This window comes from Cynara cardunculus (assembly GCF_001531365.2).
Source record: "Cynara cardunculus var. scolymus isolate 2C chromosome LG 10, CcrdV1, whole genome shotgun sequence".
Lineage (NCBI taxonomy): Eukaryota > Viridiplantae > Streptophyta > Magnoliopsida > Asterales > Asteraceae > Cynara > Cynara cardunculus.
Window position 1 is genome coordinate 28,495,399 of NC_037537.1, and position 17,392 is coordinate 28,512,790.

General features: G+C 34.5%; 4 protein-coding genes across 4 annotated transcripts in view; 3 read left to right on the plus strand and 1 right to left on the minus strand.

Annotated features, from left to right (window-relative positions):
* Window positions 1-1,877: 1,877 nt before the first annotated feature.
* On the plus strand, window positions 1,878-8,023 carry LOC112519204 (DEAD-box ATP-dependent RNA helicase 56-like). The gene is made up of 12 exons (XM_025127201.1): window positions 1,878-1,979; window positions 2,088-2,211; window positions 2,546-2,646; window positions 3,447-3,619; window positions 3,862-4,093; window positions 4,202-4,320; window positions 4,827-4,883; window positions 4,956-5,140; window positions 6,279-6,423; window positions 6,515-6,598; window positions 6,806-6,869; window positions 7,674-8,023. Exons 2-12 carry the CDS (start codon window positions 2,090-2,092, stop codon window positions 7,682-7,684), a joined length of 1,293 nt encoding a protein of 430 aa, XP_024982969.1. The 5' UTR covers window positions 1,878-1,979; window positions 2,088-2,089; the 3' UTR covers window positions 7,685-8,023.
* Window positions 8,024-9,123: 1,100 nt separating this feature from the next.
* Window positions 9,124-13,017, plus strand: LOC112520216 (probable polygalacturonase At3g15720). Its single transcript, XM_025128515.1, has 10 exons — window positions 9,124-9,167; window positions 9,707-9,773; window positions 10,336-10,473; window positions 11,309-11,467; window positions 11,544-11,579; window positions 11,659-11,866; window positions 11,956-12,037; window positions 12,278-12,386; window positions 12,471-12,587; window positions 12,787-13,017. Exons 1-10 carry the CDS (start codon window positions 9,124-9,126, stop codon window positions 13,015-13,017), a joined length of 1,191 nt encoding a protein of 396 aa, XP_024984283.1.
* A 1,189-nt stretch (window positions 13,018-14,206) lies between these two features.
* LOC112519283 (berberine bridge enzyme-like 15) lies at window positions 14,207-15,983 on the plus strand. The gene has a single exon (XM_025127324.1). The coding sequence runs from the start codon at window positions 14,207-14,209 to the stop codon at window positions 15,848-15,850; it is 1,644 nt and encodes a 547-aa protein (XP_024983092.1). The 3' UTR covers window positions 15,851-15,983.
* Window positions 15,984-17,280: 1,297 nt separating this feature from the next.
* Window positions 17,281-17,392, minus strand: part of LOC112519774 (pentatricopeptide repeat-containing protein At4g21065-like) — a 4,507-nt gene continuing 4,395 nt past the window's right edge. Inside the window, exon 2 of the mRNA XM_025128030.1 lies at window positions 17,281-17,309. The gene's annotated coding sequence lies outside the window, so the exon portion shown is untranslated. The remainder of the gene's footprint in view (window positions 17,310-17,392) is intronic.

Sequence of the window (17,392 nt, forward strand, 5' to 3'; positions counted from 1 at the left end):
ACAGTCCTTGGCCGACTGGCCCCGACAGATACAAGGATTAACATCCCGTTCCCGATCAAACGTCATGAATAATATCCGTTAGTTTGAGTCTATCGGGAATCCCCGGCACCAGGACCCATTTTAGTGGGAAATCCCCGTCCCAGTTCGGATCGGGACAAATCACCATCATTAATGAATGACACAACAAAATATTTAACAGACTCGCCGACTGTTAATACTTTTACAATAAGTTGACTTGTTAATGGAAGTTTATAAATAAAATTGAAAAATCTTGATGCTTACCATTTACCACTTAATTATGACTTGTGATTTTGAACTCTTTGAGCATCTAAAACATAATAACCTCAATTGATAGATTCCTTATTATCTCCATTTGACCATTTCCCCGTGGATGCTCCATATTATGCGAAACCAATTTTTTTAGATTAAGTACCTTGTTAAAAAAAATATTTACAACGACTATACTATAATTTTTCGCTGTGGATGCTCAATTGTTATCATTCATTATGAATAATGAATGTATACTCAATTAAGTACCTTGGTAAAACATTTACAACGACTATACTATAATTTTTCTAAACTAGAATATCAAAAGTCAAAACTCTAAAAAATCTACACTTAACTCCAACAGCTACTTTATTTTACCAATTATAGCATTAACTTTATTATTAAAATATTTTATATATTTAATTAAAATATTATTTCACTCTTTTAAATATTTATTTTCAATATCTTTTATTGGTGGCAAAAGAAATTAAAATATTGTTTATTTATCATATATAGAGTTTGAGAGATTTATGTGTTTTCTCTTATTTTTTATAATCTATCATATAAAACAATACAGTTGTCGGAGCACAAAACTCATCTAGATCCTCAAATAATTTCTTATAACATAGCTATCGGAGAGAGATATGATGATTTGCCACGCTCTGTTGGGGAATCTGGTTCACCCATCCTGTTCGGGGTCGGGGATCCTCGAACGTGTTAAAAACTGTGGTCGAATAATGTATTCCCCAACCCGTCCCGTTCCCGTATGCAAGGATGGACCCAATTCAATGCCACCACATTATTCCTCCGTCGAAGGTAAAAAAACTAGGTTCGTGAAAGGTGCAACCATATATTTATTGTGTGCCATCATATATATATGTATATGTATATATATACATATATTTTGAAATTACAGTAATGACAATTTTATTTGGTAGAGTGTGTTTGCAAGATTTTTTTTCCACTCCAAACCCAAGTTCAAATCCCATTAGTGTCGTTTCTTATTTTTTAAATTTTAATTTTAGATTTATTATGTTACTAGAAAAAATTTGCAATAAAATATTTGAACATACGGTTTCACATATGAAAACAATGAATTAACCAACACACCAATGACTATTTTATGAAAACATCCCTACACTTATTGTTATAGTCAAACGATGTTACTGTTTGAAAAAATTATGGATCTGTCCCTGCCCGTATATATTTATTAATTAAAATAATGTTTTTATAATATATTATATTTTTCAATCAATTTTGATCAACCATTTATGGTTGAACCGGGGATACATGATGGTGGATCGAAGATAGACCCAACAAAAAGTAGGAAGGAGATTCGATTCTCCGTACCTGGTGAGGACCAGGGCCGAGGATGGGGACAAGATAGTGGAACCTGGAGCGGAAATTGCATTCTCGGCCTTGTTATCATGCCTAGTTGAAGATGCTCTTGATTCCGAGCTGGACCCGACCCAAATCCGCAAACGAGGTCTTTATATGGACCAAAATTGTAGTTTACTTTAAAAAAATACATAGAGGGTAGAATGGTAAATTGTATAGCGTTTGAAGGCATAAAAGTCCAGCAAGGGCCCTTTTAGCCACACTTCAAAAACTCAAAACCTAAAAACTCTCTTCCCGTTTATTCCTAACTTTTTTTATCTGCAGAGTGCAGAAGGTCCTCTAAACCCTAATCTAAGGTTTCACTTCGATCTAAGGTCGGCCGAACCCTGATCCCAGTCTATCTGATTCTTTATCTTATTTCAATTCCGTATACTCGAATTTCGCAACCCTAATTTTGGAATCTCGATATCTGTTTGAAATAGCAATGGGCGAGACAGAGATGAAGGATAACGATACGTACGAAGAAGAGCTTCTAGACTACGAGGAGGACGACGAGAAAGCCCCTGACTCCGCTGGTGTTAAAGTCAATGGTGAAGCCGTTAAAAAGTGAGATTTTTTAAACTTAATCATGCTTCAACTTTTTATTATTATTATCTAATGAGATCCGATTACACAGCAGTTAATCTGTTTTGTGTATTTGGATTAATGATGCTAGCAAGAAGCTACAGCCTCAAATCGGGGTTAATGTAAATTAATTTATTTTGATACATGTGCTGCTCGGCTGCGGTTCCAATTAGCAATTGTGATTGAGTTGGAACCATCGATTTGATATGTTGTTAGAGTATATAATTAGTCGATTTAATTGAGTTGCAGTTGCTCCTCAAATTTGTTTCCAGGTCCTGAAGTATGATAGCTCACCAAAATTGATTTTTGAATGCAGGGGGTACGTTGGAATTCATAGTTCTGGATTCAGAGACTTTCTTCTAAAGCCAGAGCTGCTCCGTGCTATTGTGGATTCAGGGTTTGAGCATCCTTCTGAAGGCAAGCTGTTTTCTGGTCATTTAACTAAAAGATAATATTTCATATGTTGGCATTCCTATTCATGTCTACCATTGGTTCGTCTGTTGTCATGATTGTTACTCTTCAGTCTTGTGTTACTTCGGAAGTCGAACCTTTGTTTGGCTGTGCGGAACTAGTTGCTATATATAGAAGGAAGCTTGTGGTAATATTGGTTGTTTCATCTATGAAGCTGCTATTGCCATAACTTCTGGGAATTCATTGGTTGTTGTTATGCTCCTCAATAACATTATCAAAGAAAGGTGAATGTATGCCTTATAGATTGCTGTTTAATCCATACAATTTGTTTGGATACTGGCACTTGAATAGTAGTTGGAACAGAGGCAATTGATGGAGTATCTAAATTCGAAAAAGAATGTTATGTTTGGGTGTGGGTACCTGGGAGTTGAACGAGACCTTACTTGGCTCAACCTTGCATAGTTTTGTAAATTTTTGTTCACTGACTCATATGTGCTTTTGTGCCTAATCATGAATGGGAACTAAGGATCCCTGAAATATTTCAGTTTTGCTGTTTTCTCATATAGAGAATATTGAAATTTGTATTTTGTAAAACGATGATTGGCATGCATGTGCCATCGTTTTTAATTTCTGTCATACGTAGTGGTTAAGCTTTTTTAAATGTGCCTGATTAATATAACTTATTATTTAATTTTGCAGGTAAATAACTGCTATTACCTGTATCATTTGGAGAGGTACAATCATTTGGTAAATTTATAATTGAACATGAGGGTTGCTTAGCTCCAATTTCTTTGGCTCTTCACCAGTGCAACATGAATGTATTCCTCAAGCTATTTTGGGTATGGATGTCATCTGTCAAGCAAAGTCTGGTATGGGCAAAACTGCCGTCTTTGTCTTGTCAACATTGCAGCAGATTGAACCTGTTGCGGGCCAAGTTGCTGCCCTTGTTTTATGTCACACAAGGGAGTTGGCTTATCAGGTGTGTATTGCATTTCCAGTAAACTCTCTTCGTCTCTCTTTCTCTCTCTCATTTCCTTTTCATCTTTGTATCATAATTCAATCATATGAGGTTATTCTTAGCTGTACCCTTCAAATAAGAATAATTTCGTTCACTTGTACTTGGTAGACTATTCTAGCAAGATGGAATTGAATTGTTTACACAAACAACTTTATTCAGCTACTTACCTCTTTATATTGTGTCATTAATCACCTCATCTACAGATCTGTCATGAGGTTGAACGGTTCAGCACTTACTTGACTGATATCAAGGTTGCAGTCTTCTATGGTGGTGTTAACATCAAAATTCACAAGGATCTTCTGAAAAATGAATGCCCTCATATTGTTGTTGGAACACCTGGAAGGATTCTTGCACTTGCCAGAGACAAAGACCTTGCATTGAAGAATGTGAGGCACTTCATACTTGACGAGTGTGACAAGATGCTCGAGTCACTTGGTATGTTTTTTATGTCTACACTCCTGACTCCTGTATGGCTGTATTTTGACACCATAAACTTGAAAATTGGTTTTTGATCTTATCTTCTTGTGTTCATGCAATTCACAGACATGAGGAGAGACGTGCAAGAAATTTTCAAGATGACTCCTCATGATAAACAAGTAATGATGTTTTCTGCAACGCTGAGCAAGGAAATCCGCCCTGTGTGCAAAAAGTTTATGCAAGATGTAATGTCCTGTCGCCAGTTCCACTTGAATTTTGAAGTTCACTACTTTTTCGTAATGTCAGCTTTCTGCAGTTGATGCTTAGATGCTCAAGGTTGCAAGTGATTCGTGCTTCCGTTTACATCCTTCTAGTGGGAAATATTTATTTCGGATGAAGGGTTAGAAACCGGAAGAGTGTAGGGTTTCCGAGTGTTTTCACAGTTGAGGGTTTAACGTGTCATAAGTTCTTTTTTTGCTACTCACATCTTGTAGCTTTGTAGTTCGCCCTTGAGTCGTTCAGGTTGCCAGTGGTGGTTGTCTTTATTTCTTCTTTTGCTTCATCTGTTTCACGGTAGATAGCACTCGTCATTTCTCAACATGCTTAGTCTGATTTGATAATATCTGCAATGGAGAACCGGATGGACCAGAATATTGATTCAAGGATGTTCATCCATCATTCATTTTGTACTGGAATCCATTAGCTTCCAAAGGCTCCTAATATCCTTTACTATGACGTTTGTTCCTTTCAGCCAATGGAAATTTATGTGGATGATGAAGCCAAGTTGACGCTACATGGTCTTGTACAGGTAAGGGTTTGTACCTTTTATAGCCACTCTTTCACCCTTTTCTATGACATTTCTAACGTTGATGTATGGCAGCACTACATCAAACTGAGCGAGCTGGAGAAAAACCGTAAACTGAATGATCTGCTTGATGCATTAGATTTCAATCAAGTTGTGATATTTGTCAAAAGTGTAAGCAGAGCTGCAGAGCTGAACAAGTTGCTTGTTGAGTGTAATTTTCCTTCTATTTGCATCCACTCTGGCATGTCCCAGGAAGAAAGGTTTGCTTACGCTCCTTTTACATATTTGATCACCATTCATGCTTGTTTCATCCACGTTTGATCCTGGAACTCGAACATTTGCATTTACTTAAGAGATTTTCAATCAGTTTGTATGGTTTGTGTACTTGTGTGAATATGTAGTAGTGCTTGTTTCTGTACTTCATTCAAGAATCACATGGAAGTCTCACCACTCATGGATCAGTACTATTGGGGTTTCTACTAGAATGTGTGCAATTCTATTCTTGGCACCAATCGGAAAAGGATATTTTGACAGTGATGCCTAGTAACCATATTAACATGGCAATACTAGGGGATCTAAGTTAAAATTTTAAGTTTGATGATCGTACGAGTATGTTTTGTGTTCTTTCTATTTTTATATATGTGGTGTTAGCTTTACTATATTTGGGACGGAAAGGGATGTTGAAAGTTGGATTTATGTTTTTTGTAATTCCTTCTGGCTTTTGAACAAGTAGGATAAATGCTGTTTGGCTATATGAAAGTAGCACTTCATGTATTGGAATGCCAAGCCTCCTGAAAAAAGACAGAAGTTAGCAGCATTTTGTCTGCCTTGCAAGTTCTGGTAGCAGCCTTCAAAGACCTCTTAATTGGTTATTTACATTTATGTAATCAGTAACCCTGGTATATAGAAGAAATTGTTGGACGCATATCTCATCAGTTGATCTAGTTCTTTTGAGCCCTCTGATCTTTTAATTGTTTTTGATGATGATCCTGAAAACTTGTCTGGCTTTGTTTTGGAATGAATATTTTAATTGTTTTGTGACACTTCATTTAATTTGTACTGTGGTTATTGTGCTTAGTTTCTTAATATGGAAGAAGTTTTTCTTGCTTCTCAATAGTGTTCTTTGGTCTTCTTCATTTCAGATAGTAATGTAAATATTTTTGAACAACGATTTGCCTTGCTTGTCACTGTTTACACTTGATTACTGTCCATGCAGGTCACCTACTCATGCTTTTTTTGTGCACTTCTGTGTCGAATATTATGTGGTATAAATATAATCTTTAAAATGGAATAAGAATAGTTGGATTTGGATTACGTATGATTTCCATATTGATGCATGTGGCAGTCGTCTTGTTGTGATGGTAGTGATGGTCTATTTTTACTGGTTCGACTTTGCAGGTTGACGAGATACAAGGGTTTCAAGGAAGGGCACAAGAGAATTCTAGTGGCGACTGATTTAGTTGGTCGGGGTATTGACATTGAACGTGTTAATATTGTCATTAACTATGACATGCCAGATTCTGCTGACACTTACCTCCACCGGGTAAATTTGTCGTTATTGTGACTCACCAATTCTTATTATGACTCTTGTTGCTATACTGGTTTACGAGTCTTGTTTTTTGGCGATTTGACAGGTTGGCAGAGCTGGTAGGTTTGGGACCAAGGGACTTGCAATCACATTTGTATCATCTGCAGCTGACTCAGATGTTCTTAATCAGGTATATAGCTATAACTTCACATCTAGAGTATGATCTATTAAGTTACAAGCTGGGGGTCTGTATGGAAACACCTCTATCCTTTGGGGTATAGGCAAGGTCTGCTGCATACATCCTACCCCCAAACCCTACATCTGCTGGGATATACTGGGTTTGTTTGGTTTGGTCTATTAAGTGACTGCATGAGAAACCACATTTTGGTGATTGTAGGTTCAAGAGAGGTTTGAAGTGGATATAAAAGAACTTCCTGAGCAGATTGATACTTCAACATATAGTATGCTCTATTTAACCTTGATATTACTTTTGAGTACTTATATGCCATACGTATACTCTTTCTGAATCCCCATTCACATATAACATACTCATCCCATACCAGTATCCTTGCAACATAGCTTATATGTTCAGTTGTTCTCTATGTTTTTCTCGTAGTATATGATATCTATATACGGAAAATACTCGCATGCACCCTCACCTTTGGTGAGGTTTGAACTTTGAACCGTTGACCTTCTGGGAGGCTGGGGCTCTACCAGACTATCGGTAACACTGGTACCGTTGGTTTCTCTCTGAATGTCTATGCATGAGTGAAATTCCCCCCGCGCGCGCGCGTAGGCTTCTAACATGCATTTGTAGTTATGGGGGTTCTTATAGAGCTAGTGGGACTTGGGAACACTTAATTCTTGCGAGATAGACAAAGACAAGAAGGATTCTTAAGGAAATTACAATTTCATTGACTGAAATCTAGGTAAACAGCAATAGAATTAGAAAATCTTTTGACATATAGGAATTGATGGAGCAACAGACTAGTAATTTGGTTCTTTTCATAACCTCAAAAAGCATAAATATTTCGTTAACATGAAATGCATACATGTGCGTAGTAAAGAAGCTTCCTTCCAATGACCTCGTGAACATTTAGTATGTGAAAATTTCAACAAATACCACAAGCCGAAAAGGCGTTTAATCTTAAAAGTTAAAACAATTTCTTGAGATCCTTTCAAGTGATCGATCTGACTTCAAGGTTCACTCAACCATCTTGTTTGTTTTCTTGCTGTGACTGACTTTCAATGGTCTCTTTTTGCAGTGCCTTCTTAGGAACAGTCAGTCAATTCAGCGGTTTATCTTATAGCAACGATCATGGGCTCATAATTCTAGCCAGTAAGTATGGTGGTTATTGGTGGTGGCAATCCCTAGATAATTTTGTCTGTTATATCAGTTTGAACGTTAGCAAGGAGTCATCATATGTTCGCCCTCTTGTACGTTAGTGAGTTTTGTGCCATTTAATTGTCGTTTGTAGTGTTTGCAATTTTTTCCCCTGTCTAGACCTTACTTTCGTAAGCATTTTTTTTATAGATTCATGTACCGTTGCAGCTGTCTGCCGATCTGTATTCTGTAGTTGGATGGATTATTTAGGATGATTTTAGCATGCTACTACTTGTGTTGTTTGGTTGGTTTTTCATTAAGTCCTACATGGAGAAAGCTGTCTAGCTAGATTGGGAAAATTTTTGTTTGGATTTTTTTTCATAGATGGAGGTAGGATGCTTTTTAATTGAGAGAGACAAGTCTGGAAAAAAACTTGGTTTTATGGATAAAACTCTACTAAAAGCTTATCGAATAAACCACTTTTTATATTATTAAGTCATTATCAAACAGCCGTGTATTAGTTAATCAAATAAGTTATGAGTTCTATTAAGCTCATTAAGTTGTTAACAAATAGACTCGAAACTTCTGGAGATTGTGTTGACAATGTTGTTACACCATCTCCGGAGGTTACAAATGAGCCATATGCCCTTTGACCCTTACGACCCTTTGATGACGAAGAACGGACCGTGGATTTATCGTTTTGAAATTTATTTATGGCTTTATAATTTTTTTTTTGACTACTTTAATATGTTCCTAAAAACAAGTTTTAATTCATTTGTGAATGTTAGGTTTTTCATGGCTGAGTTGCTATTGTCGTTGATGTATTAACATGCATATTTACATCGGAAATCAAGAAACAACTTCAATTATTTGTATGTATATGTGTATACTGTACAGATGAATGATTACTAAAATGTTTCTCGGCTTTTCATAGGGTTTTTTCTTGAACATCGCTTTTCTCGAATAACACCTAAATGAAAAAGTATATGGTTACATATATTGCTTGTAATTTAAAATATGTATCCAAGCAAAATGTATTCAAATAACTAAAAAACAAAGAAACGATCATTATTTATGATTTATCAAAAACGATGAAAAGAAGAACGTGAAAAGGATTCGACTCATCTGCTATTTCTATCTGTTCATTTTCTAATTATAAATTAAACAATAATAATAAAAAAATCGGTTTGAAATTAGAGCAAATTGCATGAAAAAAATACCGTACTTTAACTTGATTTTCTATTTTGGGTAACGTACTTTCAAAACTTTAATTTTGGTATCTAAGATGTAAAATTTTAAATATTTAAGTACCCAAGTAACCGGTTGAAGTATTTACTCTTTCTTATAACAAACCATAATACATAAAAACTAATTTTAGATTAAATATATCCATGTCAGCAAATAATATTATTACATTACTCGACACATCAACATGGTAACCGGTTACCCGGATACTTAATTGTTTAAAACTTTACATCTTAGGTACCAAAATGAAAGTGTTAAAATTACGTTACCAAAAATAGGAATCAAATTATAGTACGTTACTTTTTCATGCAACTTACCCTTAAAATTAAATTTAAATATCAAATAATTTATTTCTTAAAAGTTGAAATACTTTATCTGGTGATATCTCAATTCATTTGTAGAACAAGAACGTAAAAGTGGATGATATCAATTGATTTTGGCGTTTAATTGCTTGATCAAATATGTAAATTTTAGATTCTTTTTTAAAATTTTGGAAGTTTTAAAACCTTTAAGTTTCAAGTCAAAATATTAAATTCTCACTCACTTCATTCAACACATATACGTACATCTGTGTATATATATACACACCAAACATCATATTCATATCAGAATGAGAAGTACAAGATATTTTTCCCACAGACAGAGAATTGTAGTATAATTTTGCACAGTTAAAACAGAGAAAACGATGTTATTTTTTATTTTATTATTATTTTGCTTGCCATATCAAAGCTGGGGTGCTGCTTATGACATAATGCAATATGGCGCTAAAGGCGATGGCATAACTGACGATACCAAGGTATGTGTGCACTGTGATTGGATTTTGAGTTTCGACCATTTCCTTTTATCAAAATTGTTTCGTGCTAAGGTTCTAAGAACATAAATGGATCTTTATTTCTTCATTAAGTGTTGAACTGTTTGTTTCCCATATTCTGATCATTTGTTTACGAAGTTCTATTTTATAATATCATGTGTATTTTATGCATAAATAATTGCGTTAAATACCAAAAATAAGGCTCATATTGTTCCATAATTCTGGTCCCAATCTTTCATGAAATGTTTATTTTTGTAAATCATGTTTTTGGGGTTTAGAGAGCATAATTGGATTATTTTTATCTTGAATTTGTTTGTACATCTATCCACGTTCGATTGCAAACTCAAGTTTCGTTATGCAGCGTTTCACAAATTTACAGAATATTCATCATAAATGGTGTATCATTCATCATGAATGCTGTAAAAAATATTTACATTCATTATTCATAATGAATGATAACAATTGAGTATACATGTCGTGCTCTTCTTAATTTGTGAATTTATAATTGTAATTGATGAATTTATTTTCTCTTAATTTGGGAACAAAGGCTTTTGAGCAAGCTTGGCAAATGTTGTGTAATGATGTTGAACCAGGGTCAAGTTTGACCATTCCGTCAGTCAACACTTTCTTAGTGGGCCCAATTAGCTTTCAAGGCCCATGCAAATCTCCTGATATCCATTTTGAGGTAATTAAAAGGGTACTCGTATAATGCAGCGAGATACATTTTGATCTTAATATTTTTTTTTTATCTCAATTGATGTTATAATATAGTTATGTGATTTTGAAAAAACGATAATGTTTTTATTTTTGAATAAAATTTAAATTTGAAGATATCATAAAAATTTGACAAAATTATATCGATATTAGTATCAAATTAACTATTTAAAATTCCTTATTTTTTGTGTAATTTTTTAATTTAATTTTTTTAATTATAATTTAATTTAAATTTAATAGCGAAGTAATTTATACTTGGATAAGTAACATAATTTTCTTATGAAGATAATAGTTAATTATTTTGTTAGAACTCGATAATTATTTTAATTATATTTTAGATTTTTTTTATTTTAAAATGAGATGTTTATCCTCTATTTGATTATGTTTATCCGCAGTTAGTTATACGAATTCAAACATGAAGTTTTAATAAGTTGTATTTACGCATAATTTACTTGTAATCTTGAATTTTAAGTAATATGCATCAATATACGGTATTTAATGTATAAAAAATTGTTTTTAAGAGTTTTTGTCAAATGCTTTATAATATAGTATAGATATTAGCCATTTTTTTTAATAAAATAATTTTTTAAATTTTAAACCACAAAAAATCTCATGCATATTTAGTATAAAAATGTAAAAAATTATGATGAATATTTTATTTTAGAGTTAATTACAATTTGCGTCCTTGTGGTTTATTAACAATTTTTATTTCATCCCTGTGGTTTAAAAAATGCGATTTTTGTCCCTATAATTTATAGTTTATTGCTATTTCTCCTCTTGGATAATTACATTTGTATTATGAGTAGATATTAGGTACGATTATCGCCCCTGAAGACCCTAATTCATGGAACGGTTGCGAAACCGGAGCATGGATATTTTTTGCGAACGTTACAGGTTTAACTGTTGATGGAGGTGGTATGATCAACGGTCGTGGAGCCGCATGGTGGATAAAATCTCCGACCTACGTACGATAATGTGTTTTTAGATTCAGTTTCGAAATAATATATTATATTTAATTGAAATTATAATAACTTTTTGCAGATGAAAGAAGAATTAAAATGTTCGATACCACCAACGGTACGCTATTATTTAAAAAAGTATTTGTGTGTCTTTTACTGATAATAAACTCAATTGAAAAACATGTACATATATGTAGGCATTACATTTTGAAAATTGCAACTCGCTTCAATTGAGGCACCTTAGTCACCGAGATAGCCCTAGAAATCATATCGGTCTTTCTAGAAGCAGTTATTCGACTATTTCAGATTTAGACATAGCTGCGCCTGCAAATAGCCCCAACACTGATGGCATCGACATCTCAACCTCAACCCAAATACAAATTAAAAATTTAGTTATTAAAACAGGTAAATATTTATTTATTGCTAGAATTTATTTATTTTAGCTCAACATTTTGTTCAAAGTTGTGACAACATTTTGTGTTATTAAACATCAGGTGATGATTGTATAGCTCTAAATAATGGAGCCACTCAAATTAATATTACAGACGTAAATTGCGGTCCAGGCCATGGTATAAGGTAAAGGCTACAAGTCGCTTCAGATCAGACTAGAGATGCACAAGGCTTGGGCTTTTTTAGACCCGTGCTCGGGGCTTCAAGCCCGCAACCAGGATTTTGAAAAAGAATTTGGTTGGTCAGGCTTTTAGACTTGGCTTTATCTGGGCTTTGGGCACCGAGCTTTAGACTTTTTGTGCATCTCTAGGATTATTGTTACGATTTGAGTGTTTGTGGCTGCTTATCGTTATCTTTGTCTTGTAGTATCGGAAGTTTGGGCTTAAACAATAGTTATGATACAGTGGAAGGAATCTATATAAAACGCTGTAACTTTACTGGGACACAAAATGGAGCAAGAATCAAGACATGGCAGGTAAGTTTAAGTGGTCTCGACTAAAAGAAACTTGAAAGCTTATATATTTACTAATTGAAAAAATTGGCACCTATGATCATACAGGGAGGTTCTGGATACGCTAGAGACATCACATTTGAAAATATCGGACTCGATAACGTCTTTAACCCTATTATAATCGATCAACATTATTGTCCCGACAGAAATAATTGCCCGACAGAGGTAAAGCTTTTTTTAAAAGTATATACGACAAAACTCACACACATTTTGCGAGTCTTGAACACTTACCACCAAGGAGGCTGGGATCAACCTGTAACCCTGATTGCACTCGACCATTGACCCTTGGGTCAATAATAAAATATTTTCTAAAGAATTTTAAATATTTTCTAAAGTGACTAGCTTACGTATTTCTCACATGTAGTCAGCGGCGGTGAATGTCAGTAACATAAGTTATAAGTTTTTCCAAGGAACATCGTCATCTCGAATTGCAATAAACTTCAATTGTAGCGACAAGATACCATGCTCGGGTATTTCTTTGGATCGGATTAACATAGTCTCTTCGACAAACAGAGACAAGACAGCTGCGTATTGTAACAATGCTTATGGGACAATTTCTTCTACAAAACCTAGTGTAACTTGTTTGTCACATTAGATGTTAATAAAATTGGAAAAATATCTGAATCAATCTTTACTGCATAATAAAATTTCGATGAAAGTTTTAAAAGTATGTTACCAAAAACAAGAATCAAATAGAAGTACGTTACTTTTTCATGCAATTTATCTTTTTTAACAATTATGTAAATTTATATTAAATTACCACGAATCTTTACAATGCTGAAAGAAACTCATATCCATGGATAAAAAACAAAAAGAGAAATCCTATAACAAATATGGACAAATATCTGAATTAATTCGATATTGAAAAAAGAAGCCTTTTTTTTATCTCCAAAATTGTTCAGGTACCCTTCAACTTTTTACAAAGCAACCCAAAGTCCTTCAATCTTGTTCTCATTATATCAACCACCAACGTTTCGGATTTTTCAGTTTTATTCCGTTTGAAACAAATATTCTACAAATTAATCCTACAATTACAGAGCACGTAATAAGAAAATAAATTAGAATACGATTCTACAATCCAACATTTTGACCTTCGTGGACATATCAGTATAGAGTCGATATGTTTCTTCTGGGATACGTCATAGGGTAGACAATGTGTCGTCTTTCAGAAACACATCATGAACTAAAGTTGAAGTTTAGAGGGAAAGTTATGTTGAGGGTTGTGAAGTAAGATAGATGTACTTTTTTGGGTTATTTAGTTAAATGGATCTTTAATTATGGGCATGACTTTTTTCATTTTGAAACTCATTAACTTTTAAATAACTTCATATTTAGTGTGGAACATAAAATATATGATATTAAACTATATATCCTTGTAAAATCTTGAAAATCAATACAACATTAGTTTGTAAAATGACTTTCATAAAAGTAACTCATAATCAGAGTTTGTGCTGCTAAACAGACCCTCCTAGATCAAATCAAATACATCAAAAATGTAAAAATATAATTTAATACTGACATACTTAAAAGAAGAATTTATAAGAACATATTTATTTAACATATAAAATGGGTTTTTTTAATAATTCCCTTTTTTTTTCCAAACAATATTAGAATTTAAAAAGACTTACCCTATTGATGGGTTCCACTTCCATCCACAGTATTCATTAATGATGCAACAATATTATATAATACTACAAAAAGTATATTAAACATTTCCCTTATGGGTATTTTCTATATATCTAGATTAGGATCAGATCTCTGTCTATCCCTACCTAAAAGAAACCATGGAGCTAAAATTTGGCACTAAATTTCCACCATTTTTGCTAGTGATTCTTATGGTTTTGTGTTCATCAGCATCTTCAAAGCTAATGGATGATAACTTTCTTAAATGCCTTTCTCAAGATTCTCCACCAAATGCCACACAATCAGAGTTTGTGTTCACCCAAGAAAACACAGCATACTTATCTGTACTTGAGTCAACTATCATAAACCTTAGATTTTCCACTCCCACAACTCCAAAACCAATAGCTATTATCACGCCTTTGACATATTCCCATGTACAATCTACAGTTCTTTGTTCCAAAAGTTTCGGATATCGAATCCGGATCCGAAGTGGGGGCCATGACTATGCAGGCCTTTCCTACACTTCCTATGATCAAACCCCTTTTGTTGTTCTTGACCTTAAAGAACTAAGAAACATAACGATTCATTCGAGTGAGAAGACTGCGTGGGTTGAATCGGGTGCCACGGTTGGTGAATTGTATTACTGGGTGTCTCAAGAAAGTCGAGATCTTGGATTCCCAGCTGGGATTTGCCCAACTGTAGGGATTGGTGGACAACTAAGCGGAGGGGGGTTTGGTRCTATGATAAGGAAGTATGGGCTCGCGGCAGATAATGTTGTCGATGCTCGGATTGTTGATGTCAATGGGAAGATTCTGGATAGAGAATCTATGGGAGAAGATCTGTTTTGGGCTATTAGAGGAGGTGGAGGAGCAAGTTTCGGTATTGTAGTAGCTTGGAAGGTCAATCTTGTGGATGTTCCTGAAAAAGTTTCGGTTTTTAGTCTTTCCAAGACTTTAGATCAAGGAGCTTCGGATCTGTTCAATAAGTGGCAGTATAAAGGGCACAAATTAAGTGAAGATTTGTTCATTAGAGTTATAATACAACCTACTTCAGATGGGGCAGGAAACAGAACAATTCAAGTTATATTCAACTCGATGTTTCTTGGAAGCATTGACCAGCTCATTGAAACAGTGGCAGATAGCTTCCCTGAACTGGGTTTACAGGAAAAAGACTGTAGTGAGATGAGTTGGATTGAATCAATACTCTATTTTTCAATCTATCCAACAGGATCAAGCATCGATGTCCTTAGAGATAGGATACCCGAGCCCAGAAGCTACTTCAATGGTAAATCAGATTATGTGAAAGAACCTATCCCTGAAGAAACATTGGAAGAGATATGGAAATGGTGTTTGGAGGAAGACAATCCGATTCTTATAATGGAACCACACGGTGGAAGAATGGACGAGATAGAGGAAACGGCAACTCCATACCCACATAGAAAAGGGTATTTGTATAGCATACAATACTTTGAGAAGTGGGATAACGGAAGCGTTGAAGCATCAGAAAAGCATATAAGTTGGATGCGGAGGATCTACAAGAATATGACACCATATGTGTCCAAGAATCCAAGGGCAGCTTATGTGAATTACAGGGATTTGGATTTAGGTACAAATGGTGATATAGATAACACAAGCTACTTAGGAGCCACGAAATGGGGAAGCAGCTATTTTAACGACAATTTCAAGAGGTTGGCTATGGTGAAGGGTGCAGTTGATCCAGATAATTTCTTCTATTTTGAGCAGAGCATCCCACCTTTAATTTCCATTGACGGGAACTGTGACACTGGTTCTTACCAAAGCTTGTAATCATCCTGGTACCTAATATCATGGATCTTATGGAAACCGAATTCTAGTTGTTTTCGTTGTTGCTTTCATTAATAAACTCATTCCTGAAATGAAGGATATTTCTAGATTATTGTTTACACGTATCTGTTTCGAGTTCTGTTGATTTGCATGAATAAATCCTTTGGCCCCGAATGAAATGCTTGAAAATGAATATATAAAGTACGGCACATATGCACCAGAATCATTCTATATTTCTATGCATTTGGTAAAGCTCTCGAAATGTAACTTTTCAGATTTCTCCTTCTCCAGCTGCTGGTTCGTACCTTGCTGAATTACATCAACTTTCACCAAAAGTCTTTTCATGAGCATACTCCATCTTTGAAGTGATGAAATCTGTTTCTATCCCTTACTAATATCTCTCGACTATAGATCTTGGAGACGAACTTTGTTGCAGAATGACAATCACCACAAACCCGTAAGTTTTTCACAATCCTGATAGGAATCCCAGGTGGTGTCTTTAAAAGGGCAAAGGCAATGGCAATGGCAAGTTTTTCACTATGTCTATTCAGAGCATCTTCCTTGTCCTCTTGACCTATATCAAGTAACACCTCTGATGTAGTAGGAACGTATCCGGCCATCTTAATCTTTCTTCGCTCAACAATGAAATCTTTTCTGAAGAATATTAATTTCATGAAACAAGAAGTTACTAGCTTACGTATTTCTTATATGCAGTCAGCGGCGGTGAATGTCAGTAACATAAGTTATAAGTTTTTCCAAGGAACATCGTCATCTCGAATTGCAATAAACTTCAATTGCAGCGACAAGATACCATGCTCGGGTATTTCTTTGGATCGGATTAACATAGTCTCTTCGAAAAACAAAGACAAGACAGCTGCGTATTGCAACAATGCTTATGGGACAATTTCTTCTACAGAACCTAATGTAACTTGTTTGTCACATTAGATGTTAATAAAATTGGAAAAATATCTGAATCAATCTTTTTTTAGAATAATAAAATTTCGATAAATAAGACTCATATTTAGTGTGATGACCGAGTTGTTATTTTGATGCAAATGGGTCAAAGTTGCACTAAAACATGGATACGAATCTTGTTATAAAAGTAATTTTGTTAAAAATCATAAAATATATTAAAAATAGAAACTTATGTCCAATGCTTAAACGACAAAAAACCAGAAGAGAAATTCTATGACAAATATGGAAAAATATCTGAATTAATTTCGGAATTGAAAAACAAAAGCCTTTTTTTTATCTACAAAATTGTTCCGATACCCCTGAACTTTTTACAAAGCAACCCGAAGTCCTTTGATATTGTTCTCTTCATATCAACCACCAATGTGCAGAACCTTCCCCTTTTTTTCTCTCTCCTTTCCCGCGAATTTTATCCATTTTGCTCAGTTGGGGAGCGGTTTCAGATTTTTCAGTTTTGCCCCGTTTGAAACAAATCTTTTACAAATTAATCCTACAATTACAGAGCACGTAATAAGAAAATAAATTAGAATACGATTCTACAATCCAACATTTTGACCTTCATGGACATATCAG

What these genes read in the sequence shown, in the direction of transcription:
- LOC112520216 (XM_025128515.1), top strand. Translation starts at nt 9,124, where the DNA reads ATGTCAGCAAATAATATTATTACATTACTCGACACATCAACATG. An exon ending in GGATAAAATCTCCGACCTAC is followed by an intron (nt 11,468 to 11,543) that starts GTACGATAATGT and finishes AACTTTTTGCAG; the next exon opens with ATGAAAGAAGAATTAAAATG. An exon ending in AAATTTAGTTATTAAAACAG is followed by an intron (nt 11,867 to 11,955) that starts GTAAATATTTAT and finishes ATTAAACATCAG; the next exon opens with GTGATGATTGTATAGCTCTA.
- LOC112519204 (XM_025127201.1), top strand. Translation starts at nt 2,090, where the DNA reads ATGGGCGAGACAGAGATGAAGGATAACGATACGTACGAAGAAGAGCTT. An exon ending in GTTTGAGCATCCTTCTGAAG is followed by an intron (nt 2,647 to 3,446) that starts GCAAGCTGTTTT and finishes GCTCTTCACCAG; the next exon opens with TGCAACATGAATGTATTCCT. An exon ending in CAAGGGAGTTGGCTTATCAG is followed by an intron (nt 3,620 to 3,861) that starts GTGTGTATTGCA and finishes CCTCATCTACAG; the next exon opens with ATCTGTCATGAGGTTGAACG.